The 18,529-nt window shown below is 39.3% G+C and overlaps 2 protein-coding genes and 1 pseudogene across 2 annotated transcripts; all 3 read right to left on the bottom strand.

The window, feature by feature from the left end:
* Positions 1–562: 562 nt before the first annotated feature.
* Positions 563–4,423, bottom strand: LOC149005647 (TMV resistance protein N-like; annotated as a pseudogene).
* A 6,068-nt stretch (positions 4,424–10,491) lies between these two features.
* On the bottom strand, positions 10,492–15,062 carry LOC149005646 (uncharacterized). The gene is made up of 6 exons (XM_089135969.1): positions 14,900–15,062; positions 12,188–14,740; positions 11,475–11,689; positions 11,240–11,376; positions 10,900–11,019; positions 10,492–10,816 (listed from the first exon to the last, which is right to left on the bottom strand). The coding sequence occupies exons 1-6, from the start codon at positions 15,060–15,062 to the stop codon at positions 10,492–10,494; spliced, it is 3,513 nt and encodes a 1,170-aa protein (XP_088992095.1).
* Positions 15,063–15,196: 134 nt separating this feature from the next.
* On the bottom strand, positions 15,197–17,934 carry LOC149005645 (uncharacterized). Its single transcript, XM_089135968.1, has 2 exons — positions 16,797–17,934; positions 15,197–15,996 (listed from the first exon to the last, which is right to left on the bottom strand). The coding sequence occupies exons 1-2, from the start codon at positions 17,932–17,934 to the stop codon at positions 15,197–15,199; spliced, it is 1,938 nt and encodes a 645-aa protein (XP_088992094.1).
* Positions 17,935–18,529: the final 595 nt, after the last annotated feature.

Raw genomic sequence — 18,529 nt, 5'->3', positions numbered from 1 at the left:
AAAAATAAAAAATAAAATATTTAGTACAAGAAGAACAAGAAAATAAATCAGTGCTGAGCCACAAGATTTCAACCGCAAGGACTTGTCTCATTTTAGTCAGGTCTGGTCTTTCAACCCCTCAACTCTACCTCTTGGATACGTTGCTAGATGATCCTCCAAACCCTAGCATTTGAAGTAGTTCCTTCTCTGTATCTTCATCTTCGGTGGGAATTCCCTTTTTCAAAACATGCAGTGCTTGTTGGTCTAGTGCCTATAGTTTTTTTTTTTTTTTTTTTTTTTTTTTTTTTTTTGTGGGTAAAAAGAGCTTTAAATAAAAGAGGAGCAAGAACAGCCCAAGACATCTTGATTATATAATTCAAGAAGCCAAGGAATGGAGTTAGACCATACAATTCTACTTGCCATGGACTAGACCTTCCTAGCTAGAAGTTAGCTACAGTATTAGCCCATCTAGAATTGTGATGAGCTGACCATGACCGTTCAAGAGACAAAAAGTGACGGATATCCAGTGCTTGTAGTGATTAGTAATAGAAATTTGATCTTTCAATCACAGTTCTAGACCAATTTATGCTCTGTTTAAGAGGATTCCACCATTATCATCTACCAATGACCAATTGAAGAAATCGACAACCATCATAGCACTGGAATGTTTATCAAGCTTTCGGTGGCCAGGTTTCCTACTCTCAAACATGACCTCCCACAATTTCACAGCACAATGATTCTTTGTAGGTTTGATAGCTAAGATCTCAATAGCATCTTTTCCCAGTAATGGAATCTCAAACCAATCAAAGCCTTTGAAATGGTGAATGTATATTACATCACGATGAGTGGTAATCTCAATGTCCTCAATTCTTAGAGTATGAAAACACCTGGTTATTCTATCTTTGTTATGATGTATATAAGCTGAACTGTCTAACTCAACAGTTTGTAGCTCGTCCATCTTGGAGGGGAATTCCAAAACAACACACAACGTTAACCCCTTATCATAGATGCCATCATTTGCAGCCAAAGAATATCTACTTTGAGATGACCGGGTAGGCAAAAAGGTTCCCTAAAAATCAGGGGAGAAGAAAAGAAAGGAGATGTAAATCATCAACAAAGAAAAGAAACAAAGGCAAATCCATGACCAAGTGTCCAATAATTAGTTAGGCGGGGAAGATAGATCAATAAATTTACCTGACCATGTATCATATTCACAGTATGTGTCACATTGTAGCAATCTCGTGCATTCAATTCTTCTAAGCATTTTGTTCCCTCGATGCCTTGAATCTCCTTGAGCATCCTACAACCTTTGATACGTAATATCTTCAAATTTTTCAGCCTTGACAAGTCTGGAAGCTGAGCCAATGAATTATTTCCTTGACAACTAAGCATAACTAAACTTGAGGGAAGTTCTGGTAGATATTCCAACCACCCAGGTTCATCAAAGGAGCCTTTCGAGTGTGACAAACTTGACCACCTAGAGAATACCGGGGGAGAAATTTCCAACTCCACTACACTTTGGAGCATTGAAAAATCATCAGGAAACTTTAAGATGCCAGTTCCTCTCAAGGAAATTGTATGCAAACACCTCATTCTTCTCATTGATTTTGGTAGCATCACTAGATGACTACAGTCCGAGACATATAATATTTCAAGCTTCTCCAATAGCCCAACACCATTAGGCAATGCTTTAATTCCTAAAACAAACAATTTTAGCTCAACCAAAGATTTTAGATTCCCAATGGACTCAGGCAATTCTTTGATAAGCGGACACACTAGAGTAAGACTTTTGAGCTGACTCAACTGCCCGATGGATTCATTTATTTTATTCAAGTTATAGCAGCCCTCGAGATCTAGTCTCTCCATATTCGGGAACCATGAGAAGTTTGGGGACTTGGATAGCCTCCTACACTTGTTAAGATTGAGAACTTTCAACTTTTGGAACAACTATCAAACAAGGGGGAAGACAAGCATTAGAAAACTATCAAACAAGGGGGAAGACAAGCATTAGAAAACTATCCATAAGAATTGATAATTAAATGAGAAAATAAAAATCAAATGCTATACCTTATTTTTATCTAGAGGTTTGATATTCCAAGCTTCTTTAATATTGCTCTTTGAAAGATCAAGATAAATCACTCTCTCATGAAAAAAATTAGATGGTATGATATCCCAGGGGCAGGACTGCCACCTGAACCACCTTAACGCAGATGGAAGGCACAAAAAGTCTCCCATGAAGTTTGATGAGTTAGTGTCAAGAAATCTTAGATTGGACATCATCACGAAATGTTCACTATTTAGATCAATTCTCGGTGATTCAGAAGGAATGATTATGCCTTTTATCTGGTCAGTTCCCTACAATAAAAATTAACCAAAGTCAATAGAAATTTGATATTGGAAACTAAAAATCAAGAAATGGGCAGCAGTAAGTGTGTATCCATAACACTTGGTGAGTCATTGTACAGACAATAAAATGCGCCTAAAACAATGCAAGAGTAATAGATTACTCACTATGTTTCCACTCTACTTGATTCTTATTTCCTTTGCCTAGCTAAAAGCTCTCTAATGAATTAATAGGTTAATAGAGAAAGAGAAAGAGATCTGCTTACCTTGTGTCCATCTAATACTTCAAGAATTTGGTCATGAGACCATAGCCTGCTATGTTTTCCTGGCTCCATAAAATTTTCTTTCAAGATAATTTCCCTTCCCATTTCCTGAATTTGATCATGCATCTTGAGGAAGTATTTCAATTCCCCGGACTCAATGCAACATTCAAATTTAAAAAGAGATCTTTCAGTTAATATGTGTAATGCTGATTCTGAGTAATAGCCACAAGCTTCCCATATGGTAATTATGCTTTCTTTCTCCCATTCAGTGAAAAAACATGCGGCATCGAGAAACATGGCCTTTTGATAATCATCCTCTAGATTATCATAGCTTATCCTCAACCTTTTTTGGACTTCTTCATCAGGAATTTCTTTCAATTTTAGTAATGTGTTTTCTCACACCTCTTTGTTGTTTGTGTTTGATAGAGAAGAACCCAACACCTCAAGAGTCAGAGGCAATCCTCCAGAACAACATGTCACATCGTGTGAAAGTTGCAAAAAATTCGTGGGGGTTGGTCCATTGAAAAGGCATGTAAACTGAATAGTTGAAGAGATTCTTTGTAGTCAAGCTTTCGAGGCCAGTGTATTTTATCCTTATCAACTTTTGGCTACTTCAAAAATATGTTCATCTCTTGTTGTTATTATGACCCTACTCCTTGGGCCAAACCAATTGAGTTCACCAGCCAAAGCAGCTACTTGTTCTTGATTGCTCACATCATCAAGAACAAGAAGAACATTTTCATTACAAGCTGTCTTTTCTCTCAACCTTTTTCCAATACCAGAGTTTCCTACACGTATGCCTGTGTGTTCAAGTCTTCTTACCAAAGATGCAACACCCTTGCTCGTTGTTTGTTCTCTAATATTGAGAAGTAAAATATGCTTTTTAAAGTTCGAAAAGTTGTGGTTATAGACTGCCTTGGCAATGGTTGTCTTTCCAATGCCACCGGAACCACATATTCCAATGAAGCGAACATCATTGGAACCAATGTTTAGTAAACGTAACAGATCATTTACCTGAGAATCTATTCCAATGGGGTATTTACAATCAGCAACATGGGTGATACTATTGATCAATTCTTCCACAGTCCTTCTCACAACTAATTCAAGTAGCTTTTCTTGATCTCTGAAATGATTTCATATCAACAGTAAAGCCAGAACTACTAAATTAGATGAGATTATAACTAGTAAAAAACAACAAATAATATAAAAGGTTTGATGGGTTTCAGACTTACCCGTTCAAATCTTCCTTGAGAACCCACCCCTTCAAATTCCCAACTACTCGCAAAGCTTCTCTCCAACTCTCAACGATGTGAGGCTCAAATTTTTTCTCATACTTTAGAAATGGCTCCTCAAAACTTTCAGTCTGATTTTGAACATGCGAGGGCTCAACATCCAAAAATATGGGCAAGACTATTTGACGATTGGACCGATGGCAATGAAGTATTTGAGAAAGTTCCAGAAGGCACCATTTGCTAGATGCATAACTCTTGGAGAAGATAGGGATTGAGATTTTGGAACCCTTAATTGCACTGATGATGGCTGGACTAATGGTTTCCCTGGTCCAAAAGTTCTCATTATCAATAAAGGCATTGATTCCTTTGAACTTCAGAGCTTTGTGGAGGAAGCGGGGGAAGTTTATGCAAGTATCTTCATCCTTGAAGTTGAGAAACACCTGGAAATTAGAAGTTCCAAGTGAAATGGCAGAGGTGGATGGGCTTGGATAGTTCTTCCATGAGGAAGCGAAGTAGGAATTTGAAAGATGAAAAATGACCCTTCTTTCATAAATATATACTGCTTAGATGGTGTCTTGCCCAATACTGAGAAACCATCTCAATCATCTCAAATGAGCTTTGCTTGGTGGAGTCTCATGCAATACTGTATGTTTCTTGCTGATTGCTTCTTTGTAGTTTAAAAAACTTGGGGTTGATCTTGACTGGGTCACAAGGTTAGGATTCATGAGAATTTGATTTTTGTCAATCTTAGTTAAATACGTGATCTTTTCACTAAGAGGTGTTGAGCATTCTTAACTCAAACAATCTGTGATGATACTTGTGATTCTGAATAATGTCAGAGTTGAAATTTCAAGAAGGGTGCTTTCTTTCAAGAAGTAAAATTGAAATTGGATAGTTGTTATCTACAAGCAAAGCCAATTCTATAGTTGTTATCTACAATGTATGGACAACATCGTAGAAGGTAGCACTGTTATAGGTGATGTCATTGAAGATACTGACGGGAATCTACATGGTGAAGCAACTACAAATGAGAATCTATATGGTAAAGCAACTACAAATGTATCTATTGCAGAAAATGATACTCTTGAAACTATAGCGCAATTACCAATTCGCAGATCTACTCGGGGCTCTCAGCCTTCGGTGAGATTGTGCGAGTTTACCACTTATCATACAGCTAAGTTTTCAATCCAATCTCAGATAAGTCATGATAATCTCCCCTCAATATTTTGCATATCTTTTGGCCATTGAAGACCACGAGGAGCTAGACAATTTTACTGAAGTTAAAAATTCACCTAAATGGGTGAAGGCTATGAATGAGGAACTAGAAGCTCTTCATAAAAATAAAACATGGGATATACTGCAAATCCCAAGTGGCAAACATCCAGTTGGATGTCGTTAGGTCTACGAGAACAATTTCAAGAGTGATGGGACTCTAGAGAGGTATAAGGCAAACATATGGAGTTGATTATAGAGAGTCATTTGCTCCTATAATTAAAATGAATATTGTAAGAGTGTTGATTCCAGTTGCCGTTAATTGTGGATGGCCACTTTTGCAAATGGATGTCAAAAATGTCTTTTTACAAGGAGACTTACAAGAAGAAGTTTATATGGAAATTCCTCCAGGCCACCCATTAGAAAAACAAGATGGACTTGCTTGTAAATTGAAGAAAGCAATCACCACGAGCATGGTATGAAAAGTAAAGTACAACTCTTATTAGATTTGGATTCACAAGAAGTGGATCAGATTCCTCCATGTTTGTGAAGAAAGCCTCTACTGGCACAACAGTAATTTTGGTATACTTGGATGACATTATAATTACTGGAGATGATCATCAAGGGATCAATACCCTCAAAGAATATTTGAAGAAGACTTTTGACACAAAGGACTTAGGACAACTTCGATACTTTCTTGGAATTGAAGTTGCAAAGTTTAGTAAAGGATTATTCATCTCTCAAAGGAAATATGTTCTTGACTTGTTGAGGGAAACTAACAAATTGAGTGTGAAATCAGCCAACACTCCCATGGATTACACTTGTAAGGTTATTAATAATGATTCTCCATTGCAAGATAATAATTGTTTTCAAAGGTTGGTTGGAAAATTGATTTATTTGCCTATTACTAGACCTGACATTGCATATGCAGTGAACTATGTTAGTCAGTTTATGCATAATCCTACCAAAGAGCACATTGAATTGGTTAATCATATACTACGTTATCTGAAGTCTTCTCCATGAAGGGGCATTTGCATGAAGAAGAATGGACACACAAACATTGAAGGATATGCCGATGTAGATTGAGCAGGCAATCCTACTGATCGAAGATCAACTACTAGCTTTTTTGTATTCGTAAGAAAAAATTTAGTCTCTTGGAAAACTAAAAAACAAAATATTGTCGCTCGTTCTAGTGCGAAAGCAGAGTACAGAGCAATGGCGTTTGCCTCTAATGAATTAGTCTGGAGTTGTGCCCTACTTCAAGAATTGGGGGTGAGAAGTTCTAAAGAACCCATGATGTTTTTCTGCGACAATCAAGCAGCTACACACATTGCCTCTAATCAGGTGTTTCATGAAAGAACTAAACACATTGAAGTTGATTGTAATTTTGTTCATGAGAAGGTTCAAGATGGAACTATAGAAACCCCTTATGTAAGAAGTGAAAATCAACTTGCAGATGTCTTCATCAAAGCTTTGTCAAAGGGATTGTTTCAGATTGCATTGAGCAAGTTGACCTCAAATGATGTTTTCGATCCAACTTGAGGGGGAGTATTATGAATGTAACTTGCTAGTCTCCCAACTTTATAAGGAGAGTAGCAGAGAGGGAGAGTCATATTAGAATTTAACAATGTAACTTGCTAGTCTCCTAACTAGCAAAGAAGGGGAGTCATATTAGAATTTAACTTATTGTAGAACTCTTACTTTTTTCTTCTTTTTTTTCTTATTAAAAGATAATGAAACCTCACCCTAGAAGTAAGTTCATTGGGGGGTTTTCTTGATGTGAATGTAGGCTTCACAATGAATGCCAAACCATGTTAATTATTGGGTTATTGTGTGTGAATGTTTATGGTAAATTAACACTCGACCTATTCATGTTCAAAGACCACCTCCTTTACAAGTTCCACCTCCTTCAGAAGCTCCCCCTCCTTCATAGCCCTCTCATTAAATTCGAGGAGTCAATGAAATTAGATATTTGAACCTTCTATAGAATGTGATGTTCTTGGCTCTAATAGTTTCTGGGTTTTTTTGGGTTCTTTTAGTTACAACAGCAGCAGCAGCAAAGATTGCCAAATCTGATTACACCAATCGAATATCTCTATGTGTGTCTCTATTGCACATTGTTGCAGTAGTTTTGAAAATGGGTTTTCTTGTGTTTAAGGGAGTTCAGGGGCTCATGGAAGACGGAAGGACATACATAGCACAGAAAAGGATATTTAAGTATTGACTTCCTCAAGCTGAAGGGGCTAATGTTTTAAGCATCATTCTTGCCTTCTTATGACAAATTTCAGTTAGACCATGGCCTCAATTCATGGTTAAATTTATAATATGGAGCACCTTCAGTTCTTCTTGTTGGGATCCTCCTCATTAAGGAGGGTGGACCATGCAAGTTGAATTGCATGTGATGCAGCCCAAATTTTGACATTGTAAAACCTGCATAAAACACATGCTGCCAATAAGTGTAAGAAATAAAAAGCAAAAAAAGGGTGGAGAGAAAAAGAAAAAAAGATTGAGATTTTTCATCTCTTCACCACTCCCTTCTCCGTCCATAAAAGGGTAGGGGTTTTTATCCATAACACAACACAAAAAAGAGAGAATATTTAGAGAGAAAGAGGGGTGATCTCAAGAGTGAGCGAGTTGTAGTTGAGCCAAAGTTGGAGTAGTAGGTTAGTAACTTCTTCAAGGTTTAAGAGTGTGAGTTGAAGGAGGGTATACACGGGTATCCAGTTTTGGATATAGGATCATGTTTGGTTCTAAATCCGAGCCTTATATTAGTTGTGTATTTCTACTATCATAGTGAAGAAATCCCATTATACCCGTGGATGTAGGCAATGCCGAACCACCTAAATTGTTGTGTCTGTGGTTTTTGTGGTAATTTCTTTTCGTAATTTCACGCAATATACATGACAACTCAGTATATGTTTTCGTATTTTTCCTTCGTTGATCCTATACACAGGTGGAAAATTGAACTGCGTTTCAGTACTGTATTCTCCAACACTTATCTAGCTGCAAGAGCTGTTCCTCTTGTCTTCCAAAGGCCTTCCTCAGATGGAGTTGGTGTGGCTGTTGTTGGCTTTGCTGGATTAAGTGGAGAGCAGAGTTTTGTGCAATAGTTTTATCCAAATCTCTAAGCACCAGCAGCGAAATTTCATGATCTGAGTTGACCCACGTATTGGATGCTTGGAGGCCGTTTCCTATGGATTTCAGTTTGGGTTTTTGCAATAGTTGGAGCTCTTAATTTCTACTTACCTTCATTAATCATGATCGCTTTGATTTTGAGCTTAGGTTGGATTGCAGAGGTGATGAGAAATGTTACTAATATGACTGTTAGTAGAGTCAGCTCTAAATTATCCACGGGGAATGCAACCAAACACCCAATTCTGCTTCTAGAGAGCCATGCATGTCAAAAAATTATAACCTTAAAACGATTGCGTGATGCCATGGCTGGACTCTTTTAACAGTTGTGTTGCCCCTGTCCATCAGACTGTTTAGCCCTTAGAAGAGGAGAAGAATGAAGGTGGGGTCTGTAAGAGATTCAAATCGTGAAGACCAAAGAAAGAAAGAATCAATCAAAGAATTGTTATTGCATTCAAAGTACTTCCATGTTAAGTTAAGACATAATTCAAATTACTTCTTTGTGAGAAAAAGACACAATTGAATCATTTCCTCATAAAACAAAATTGGAATTCGACTGACTCAATTCCCCACTTCCCCATTAGCTCTCTATTCTCCTCACCTCCAAAATAAGTTTTTTTGAAGAAAAAAAGAAAAAGAAAAAGAAAAAGAAAAAAGAAAGGGGGTCAAGCTATTAGTTCGAGGTGGCTTCCATTTGCTGAACTTATCCCGTAAGGGAACGGACCAAATTCTGTTGGGATTGACCAACTGTATTGACAACAAAAGATAGTCATTGTCAAGTATTGTAACCCGCCTACAATACTTCTAAATAATGTACCTTTGAAAAATGGGCAGAATCCATCTCTTTTTTTTTTTTTTTGGCCAAAACAAAAAGATAGCAATTATATTAAATGAAAGAGTTTAGGTCAAAAGACCTATACAAACGAGAAGAATCCGCTATAAACAAAGGTGGGATACCCCACCAGGATCTATCTAGAGATAACTTGCAAGCACCCTTAGCAAGGAAATCACCAAAGCCATTGCCAGTTCTAGGAATATAACTAAAAGAAACCCTTGGGAAAAAAGAACAACACTTCAAAATATCTACTACTAAGCTAAAACGCATCCAATCTAAAGATGAGAGGAGACCCTGGAGAGCACTAACAACAGGTAAACAGTCCGAATGAATATTCAAATCTACCGCTCCTAATGAAGAGCACAGAATAATGCGATCTCTAATTGCTTCAAATTCAACTAAAGTTGCTGAAGCACTATAACCATATCTGCATTGAGCCGCTACAAAACCACCATTATAATCCCACATGATGCACCCTCTCCCTCCTTTGTGAGAAGTACTATCTCATGATCCATCAATAAAAATTTGAAAAAGAGCAAGTTCTTCAGAAATGATATGACTAGGCCTTGGATAAGGATCTCCATAAGCCCTTAGAATTTCTGTAAAATGAGATTATATATCTGCACATAGATAAAAGAAAGTAGTCATTGTATGAATTATGGAGGCATCAATCCCTCTAAAGAATGTAGCATTCCTAGTATTCCATATACACCAAGCTAAGGCACTCCACATCTGATTCACTAGGATTAATAGAAGAACGTAGAACCATAGGTGTCATCATGGGCTTTGCCTCATCTAAGTCAGCTCTTTTTAAAAATCAATGGCATATTTTGCTTGAGACAAAACAAAAACAAGCCCATAAGAAGTAGTTGAAACTTCAATCCCCAAAAAATAATGTAACGGTCCAAGATCCTTCATTGCAAAAGTCTTCCGCAAAGTTCCAACAAAAGTTTGAATAAAATCCGAATTGTTGCCAATGAGAACAATATCATCCACATAAAGCAATAATATCATGATGTCCATCAGCTTTATAGATGAACATAGAACCATCAAATAGATTGCATATAAACCCAAAATCCAAGAGAAAACCACTAAAACGGTCGAACCAAGCGAGAGGAGCTTTGCAAAGCCCATACAAAGATTTGTGAAGTTGACAAACATCATTGGGTCTAGAACAATCAACAAAGCCGGGTGGTTGTGTCATAAAACTAGCGTTGTTAATTGCTCATACAGAAATGCATTTTTCACATCCAATTGTTTAATGGGCCATTGTAACATTGTGGCAATACTCAACGCTAATCTGATGGAAACAGGTTTAATAACGGGACTAAAAGTCTCAAAATAATCTAATCTCTCCTGTTGATTAAAACCTTGAGCAACCAAACGTGCTTTCAACCTTTCTAATGAGCCATCATATTTCAATTTTGACTTAAAAACCCAATGCAAGTTACAACATTCATATTAGCAGTATTTGGAACTAAACTCCAGGTTTTATTTACAGCCAAGGCATGCGTTTCATCCACCATAGCATCATACCACCCAGAGTGGGCCAAAGCTCCATGCGTGGTTTAGTTGGAATAATAGACACAACAAAGGCATATTTTGGATTGGGTTTTCGAATCCCATCTTTTGCCCTTGTAACCATAGTAAGATTACCTTGTGTAGATAACAGACCTGAAGTGATCCTCAAGGAATCCCCAACACCTTGCTGCCCAGTAACAACTGAACCTATGGCTGTGTTGGAAACATTTGTTAAGCTCAAACCATAAACACTATGACCCATTTCAGTTTGAGTGGGCTCAAGATTAGAACAAGACCCACTACCAAAAACAGAACCAGGATCAGTTTGAGTGGACACAATAGGGCCCAAAGAAGAAGCATTTGCTACCATGAAGAAGACTACGGAGTGTCACCAGCAACATCAGTGAACCAAGGTTTAGGCAGTGAAATAGGGTCAAAAACCTCAGAAACCACTCTAGCAGATGTAGACTTCTTATAGTTTGTCCATCCCTCAAAAGTCCAACTGTCCACAATAGGAGACATAGAAGGAATGACAGGATTTTTGAAAGGAAAAACTGCTTCATCAAATACAACGTCCCTTGAGATATAAACTCGCCCAGTAGAAATGTGCAAACACCGATAACCCTTGTAACGATCGTCGTACCCCCATAAACATATGAGGTAAATATCGAGCATCAAACTTATTTGAGGCATAAGAGAGCAAACAAGGAAAACATGCACACCCAAAAACCCAGAATGCAAAATAATGTGGCTGCTGACCAAAGAGAACAGTAAGAGGATTACTCATACCTAACACCTTAGAAGGCAACACATTTAAGAGAAAAACAGAAGTCAAGAAGGCCTCTACCCAGAATCTCATCTGCAGGGAAGCATGGAACAACAAAGCCAAACCAAGCTCAACAACATGTTTGTGTTTGCTTTCAACAAGCCTCCTTTCTTACTCCCTGATGCCAGAACCATCTGAATGGTCCGATCCTTAACAACAAAACCACAGTCAGTAAATTCAACAGAGCACCCAAGATCTTTTGTCAACTTGGAAACAGAAACCAAGTTACGTTTGATAGAAGGAACGGCCAAGACATCTTTTAGAGAGAAAGAATCTCCAAGATTAACTAAATCAATGTGTGTAATCGGCAACAAATCACCATTACCAACCATAATCAAAGAATCCCCTTTAAAAGAAATAGCAGAGGAAAGCTTACCTTGATAATCAGTAATGTGATATGTAGCCCCTGAATTAGGGAACCAACTCTCATCTTGGACCGAATTTAGGCAAATAGCTGATAAAGCCTTAGGCTGCGTTTGTTTGCTGGAATAAAAGTTTGGGTGGGAAAAAAGGGGTGGGAAAATTCTTGAAAAATGTGTAAATTTCTTACTTTTCCTTTAAATCTTAAAATGGTAAAGTGTTTGGTTGCTTGGGGGGGGGGGGGGGGGGAAAGGGTTTTGGAAAAAAAACCCTTTGTGTCGTTGTTTTTTTATTTTTTTTTTTTTTTTTTTTTTTTTTGGTGAAATATAAATTTATTCAGAAGAACTCATGGAATCATGATTACAAAGATCACTCAACCACGGACTGGACTCAGGCAAAATTGTCATACTCCCATGCGACAATGCCTTCCGGGCTAGGGTATCGGCTACTGAGTTAGCCTCCCTAGGAATAAAACGAAAAGTACATTCCTCAAACCTATTTGACAAAAACTCTATATCATCTAAAATGGGTTGAAGAGGAACTGGGCCCATGAAAGACCCATACTGAAGACGATCCATAAGAGCAAGGCAGTCAGACTCCAAAGCTACCTTAGGGAAACCCAAGTTTACCGCTTCAGTCATACCTCTTCGGAGAGCCAACGCCTCACCTTCAAAGCTGCTACCAAAAGTTGCGGCTTCAACAATGGCAAAAAGGGGTTCACCTGATTGATCCCTACACACTACTCCCAAACCTCCAGTTGGATGTCCTTTTTTCCATGAGGCATCACAATTGATTTTAAGCCATTCTATAGCTGGGGGTCTCCATCGCATTGGTTGTTGGTGACGTTGAGAAGGAGTAGAAGAGCGAGGATGTAAGTTGGCTTTCTTATACTCCTCCGCCATTACAGCTGCTGACTCCACTACTTGCATTGGCGAAATGTTAGACCCATCGAAAATGAATTCATTTCTTGCAGTCCATAAGGCCCATGCCAGGCACGCTGAGAAGCGCTTCAGATCCTCCTCAATTTCCTTCCCCAATATGCTCCAATGACCCCATGATTGAATCCAATTTTGCAAGTTGAAACCTTCAAGTTGAAGGATTCTATAGGACAGCATGCTGCCATACCAAGCCGCTTTAGCATATGGACATCTAAGTAATATGTGTTCTGGGGTTTCCTTCTCTTCATTACATCTTGGACAGCTTATCTCATAAGTCAGATTTCGAGTAGCTAGACCGTCTCCAGATGCTATTCCACCTCCCACCGCCCTCCATAAGAACGATTTAACCTTTGGCATCACATTAAGGTTCCAAACAGTCTTCCACACTTGTGTAGATGTAGACTCCCACCTACTGTTTGATGATGAAGAAGCCTGGGAATTTTCTTTTAGTTCTTTCTCATGTTTCAACATTAGATATGTGGATTTGACAGAGTATACCCCATTCCTTGCTGCTCCCCAAAGTAAACGATCACCCCTGCTATGAGTAGGTAAATGTATATTGAGAATCGCTGTTGCATCCCCCTCTGAGAACAATTGTTGAATCAGCTCCCGTTTCCACTGCCCCAATATTGGATCTATGAGATGCTCAACGTTGAAAATAGCGGGGTTATCATCAACAACCAAATGAACCATTCCATTTTCCACTCCTGGCACCCACCTCTCTGTAGCTATGTTGATTTTCTCCCCATTTCCCACTTTCCAGATTAAGCCCTTTTTAATCACTTGTAAACCTTCCCAAAGACTTCTCCATCCCCAAGATGGGGAGGAGCCCAACCTTGCATTCAAAACATCTGTATGAGGATGGTAAATCGCCTTCATCAGCTTAGCCCACTCACAATCTAGGTTAGTATACAATCTCCAAGCTGCCTTAGACAATAAAGCCAAATTCTGTAGTTCAGGTTCTCTGAGCCCTACACCTCCTTTAGCTTTACTATAGGTAAGCTTATTCCAAGAATACCAATGTATAGAATGTGATTCAGCAGATCCACCCCAGAAAAAATTGGCAAGCTGTTTCCTCATCTTGTAGTTTATGGATTTAGGTAACTTGAAATGCATAGCACTATAATTAGCCACCGGTTGAGCGGCAGATTTGATCAAGATTTCCCTCCCAGCATGTGTTAAATAATTCTGTGCCCAACCGCTGAGTTTGGATGCTTGCCTCTCTACGAGCACTTGGAAGAGTTGAGCTTTGTTGATGCCTAACTCTGATGGCAGCCCCAAGTTTTTTGACGGTCCTTCCCCATATTTGATACCTAAAATCCTGCCAAACCATCTTTTAATCTTCCCTGGAGTATTTTTGCTGAAAGTTAAACAAGATTTCTGCTTGTTTATTTGCTGCCCGGATGCATAACAGAACCTCTTCAGAATCTCTTTCAAATTGAAGACCTGTTGCAGCCCAACTTCTGAAAAAAGAATACTGTCATCGGCAAAAAGAAGATGTGAAATGTTTATAGTACGGTTTCGAATTTTCAGACCTTTAATGTGCTGAAAATCCTCCTCTCGCCGAATGAGATAACTCATAGCTTGTGCACAAATAATGAATAAAGCTGGTGACAACGGATCCCCCTGTCTTATGCCTCTTGTAGGAACCACCGAACACCTTTCTCCTCCATTAACCAAACTATTATATGTGACAGTAGTAATCAGCTCCATAATCAACCCAATTACCTTACTACAACATCCCATTTTGCCCAACAAACTCCGTAAGAAAGACCATTCAATCCTGTCATATGCACGCTTTAAATCAAGCTTAACAGCAACATAAGCCTTCTTACCTTTTTTCTTTTGCTTTAGATAATGATACGCCTCATGAGCTGTAAACACATTGTCAGAGATTGATCTGCCAGGAACAAAAGCTGACTGCGCAGGGTCAATAAAATTTGGGAGTAATAGCTTCAATCTGGATGCCAGGATCTTAGATATAACCTTCACAGAAACATTGATGAGGCTAATTGGGCGAAAATGCTCAATGGACTCTGGCTGTGCTATCTTAGGAATGAGACAGATTTGAGTGATGTTACAACCTCCTTCTAATTTACCTGTAGAAAAAAACGTTAGTATAAAAGTATAGAGGTCATCCCCAATTAATTCCCAAAATTTTTGAAAGAAAATTGGGGGATAACCATCAGTTCCTGGGCTCTTGAGGGGACTCATTTCAAACAAGGCTGTTTTAACCTCCTACTTTGTAGGTGTATGACCCAGAAATTGATTATCTTCCGCAGAAATCACCTCCGGGACAGCCTCTAGCACATACTCCATGTCTGTTATATTCACTCCTTCAGCCTTGAAAATAGCAGAATAATATTGAAAAACTTCCTCATATACATCATATTCTGATTGAGTCCAATTCCCATTCTCCATCTTCAATTTTGAAATTCTGTTGTGTTGTCTTCGAGCATAGTGCTTGCATGAAAATACTTAGTATTTTGATCTCCTCCTTTTAGCCAATCACATCTTGATTTCTGCCTCCATAACTCTTCTTCATAGTATAAATACTATTCAATTAACATCCTCAGGTCAGCCTCACGCCCCTGGTCCATGTCAATTCCATTCTTAGCCTGAAGAGCAGCCAATTCTTTTTGAAATGTCAATAGTTTCTCCTCAACAAGACCAAATACTTCCTTGTTCCAATGTTGTAAATCTTCAGCACATCCAACCAGTTTCATAGATAAAAGTGATTGAGTTTGTTGCAACCTCGGCTTCGACCATGACTCCACAACACATCTTTGACAATCTTCATGTTGTAGCCACATTGAATGGAATTTAAAAGAGCGCACACCTTTACTGTATTTTTTTTCTGTATTGAGGATCAGGAAAGCATGATCTGAAGAAACAGAAGGAATCACCTTGACTTCTGCCTGTGGGAACTCGATACGCCACTGAATATTTGAAAAAGCCCGATCGAGTTTCTCCCTAATTCGGTTGTCGCCTTGTCGCTTGTTACTCCAGGTAAACTTGGGCCCTTTAGCATCCAATTCAATTAGGCCACATCTATCGATCATGTTTCGAAAATCCGCTGCATTTCCAGGATTAATACTATTTCCTCCTTCCTTTTCAGCCCATTTGAGAACAGAGTTAAAATCGCCCCAACACAACCATCCAGCCTGTCTGTTTGTTGCAAGTTGAATTACCTCCTCCCAGATAGCTTTTCTCCTGTGTCTATTAGGATCACCATACACTCCAGTGAGATAATAGGTTCTGCCATCAGATAAAGCAACTCGACAATCGATCAAATTAAAGGAATTATGAAGGATGTTAAGGGTGATAGTATTTCTCCACATAATAACTAAACCACCTGCCAAGCCAATTGGATTAACAATAAAAGAATTCTGGAATTTTAAACTCCTCGCAAAATGGCACACTTTTGCTGCTCTATTTTTAGTTTCCATGATGAAAATCACTTCAATGGACTCTTGGTTGGAGATGTTTTTAAGCTCTCAGAACAACAGAGGTCTCCTAACCCCCCGCAGTTCCCAGCATAACATTCTCATTGCTTCCCGTAATGGAGCGCTGCGGCTTCCATTACGGGGTTGTCTTCTAAAAAATGCTCAACCAAATCTTTGCTCTCCTCCTGTGACAAGCTATTCCCCATGACTCTGGTACTTCTCCTTTGTCTCTTCGGCTTGCTCTTGAGATGTAGAGATTCAGTTATTGATTTCTTCTTCCGTCCAGCTTTTCCTGCGGTTTGAATTTTGAAACTCTCTTCTGACGAAGGCTGCAAAGGTAATATGGGTTGATGGGTTGGTGAAGGTTGGAAAATATTAATTGAAGAAACAGGCGGATCAATCTGGAGTGGGGGGTAAGTATTCGGGTCAAAAAGTGGTTCCGGGTTCTCTATTTGATTAGAAAATATTTTCAGGGTTTGGGAAGTTGTCGGGTTTGGGTTATGGGTGCTTGGAGGAGGTATTCCCACATTACAGGCCGACAACAATTGATTTTGAAAAGCAATGGTCCCAGCTGTATTAGCTGCCAAAAAAGATGTCGAGCTGGAGGGTAGATTAGGGATTTCTTGTACAGGAAAAGGCATGGCTGGGGAAATGTTAGGTTGCAATTTACCCGTTAGACCAAGTGGGGATTCTGAGGGTAACAACATACCTGATTGGGACATCATCTTTGACAGCAAGGATGCAATATGCATAGTCTGCATAGAAAAATTTACAGCAGGCTCATCCTCATCCTGAGCTTGAGTACGATGCCCTATCATTGGTGCCTGATTCTCTCCATCTCCAATTTGATATTGGTAATTGCCTTGAGGATGTTGTTCTGTAGTGCTAGGCACGCGGGGTTGTACTGCTTGTTGCAGAGTACTCAGAATACGTGGTAAACTGACAACTGTCCCAACCGCCTCCTGATTCTGCCCCCCTCTGCTTTCTTCTCCGATCACTACATTAGTGCTTCGCAGCGGTGCCGGCGCTGCCACATACTTTTTCTGATAATATTCTGAGTCAAGAAAGTTCAGTTTGGCCGACTGAGCAATGAGACGTTGGTCCGGACTAGGAGCACGCAGTGCAGCCATATTCTTACCAGTCATCACCTCCATTAAACTACCACTTCCAGTTCGCCGAGGTTCTTGAAAAAGCATAGAACATCGCCCTTCTTCATGACCCAATAAGCCACAAATTGTACAGTATAATGGGAGTCTTTCATAACGAATCATTACCTTTAACACAACACCTGATCTTCTCTTGAGCGGCAAACAAGCTTTCAATGGTTTATTGATATTTACCTTGACTCTAACACGCAAATACTCCACCCTACTTCCAAACTGATTTCCTTGAATCAGCATCACCTTCAGAGGTACCCCAAGGCTTTCCCCTAGTTGACAAGCAAGTTCTAAAGACAACAGATCAAAAGGGATATCATGAAGTTGAAGCCAAAACTCAACCGAATCAAATTTCCAATGAGCATCCTTTTGCCATGGTTCCAAAACAATGAGATTACCCCCCACAGACCATGGACCTTCCTCCAGAACGTTCTGCATATCCCTCTCATGATGGAACTTGAATAGAAATTGATGCTCCTTTAAATCCATCACCTCCACTGGCATACAGGTATTCCAGACCTTCGGTAACGCTTCCGTGGCTGCCTGCTTCCGATATTGCTTCCCGGGTAAAACCTTCCCAACCAGAGTATTAGCCCGCAAAACCGTCGCTCGATCTTCGATGGATTCATCCACAGATATGGGTTCGGAATCGAACTCCTCCTCGGTAGTGTGATCTGCTCTAGGCTCCATTACTTAGAGCCAACACACAAACGAGTAGAACTCGCCCAGAAGTAGAAAATCAAGGAAATAGAAAGGGAAAGTGAAAGAGGAAAAGTTAGGGAAATAAAACGATGGACAGGGGTAGAGGAAAGGGAGAAAGCGATTGGAAATCTGGATTAGAAGGGGAGAAGTTCAGTTACAGATTTGAGGGTGAATGAGATAAGATGAAGAGGGCGAAGAAGGTTGAAGAAAATAAACACTCCGAAGGAGGAAAAAAACTAAACACTCCGAAGGTGGGATTAGTATTAAAACCCACCCCATGCTATTTTAGAACCCCACATATTTGGTGGGATTTTGTAGGAAAATTGAGAAAAGTAAAAAGTGGGACCCACCCCATCACTTTTCCACAAAACCCTTTCCTTTCCTTTTCTTCTCCCTCACCCCACTACATGTGGGACCCACATGTTTTTTTTCCCCACCCCTTTTTTCCCACCCCACCTTTGCAAACAAACGCAGCCTTAGGAATTCCTTCATCTTGATATGAATGATCAAAATGACCCCAACATTTTAACGCCCCATGGCCTGGTTTCTTGCAGATTTGACAACAAATAAGAGGCGTAACAGA

Source organism: Hakea prostrata, chromosome 9 (genome assembly GCF_041222555.1).
Source record: "Hakea prostrata isolate BN-2017 chromosome 9, UWA_Hpros_2, whole genome shotgun sequence".
Taxonomy (NCBI): Eukaryota; Viridiplantae; Streptophyta; class Magnoliopsida; order Proteales; family Proteaceae; genus Hakea; species Hakea prostrata.
Note: the sequence above shows the minus strand (reverse complement) of the source record. Positions and strands in the feature narration are given on the sequence as shown.

Excerpts from the sequence above, each read along its gene's own strand:
- LOC149005646 (XM_089135969.1), bottom strand. The coding sequence starts at position 15,062 with ATGGAGAATGGGAATTGGACTCAATCAGAATATGATGTATATGAGGAA. Across the intron at positions 14,741-14,899 it reads GGAAGATAATCAATTTCTGG|GTAAATTAGAAGGAGGTTGT; the intron begins GTCATACACCTA and ends TTTTTTCTACAG. Across the intron at positions 11,377-11,474 it reads AGGATCGGACCATTCAGATG|ATGAGATTCTGGGTAGAGGC; the intron begins GTTCTGGCATCA and ends GCTTCCCTGCAG.
- LOC149005645 (XM_089135968.1), bottom strand. The coding sequence starts at position 17,934 with ATGGAGCCTAGAGCAGATCACACTACCGAGGAGGAGTTCGATTCCGAA. Across the intron at positions 15,997-16,796 it reads AAAGATGATGTCCCAATCAG|GTGGTTTAGTTATTATGTGG; the intron begins GTATGTTGTTAC and ends TTGGCTTGGCAG.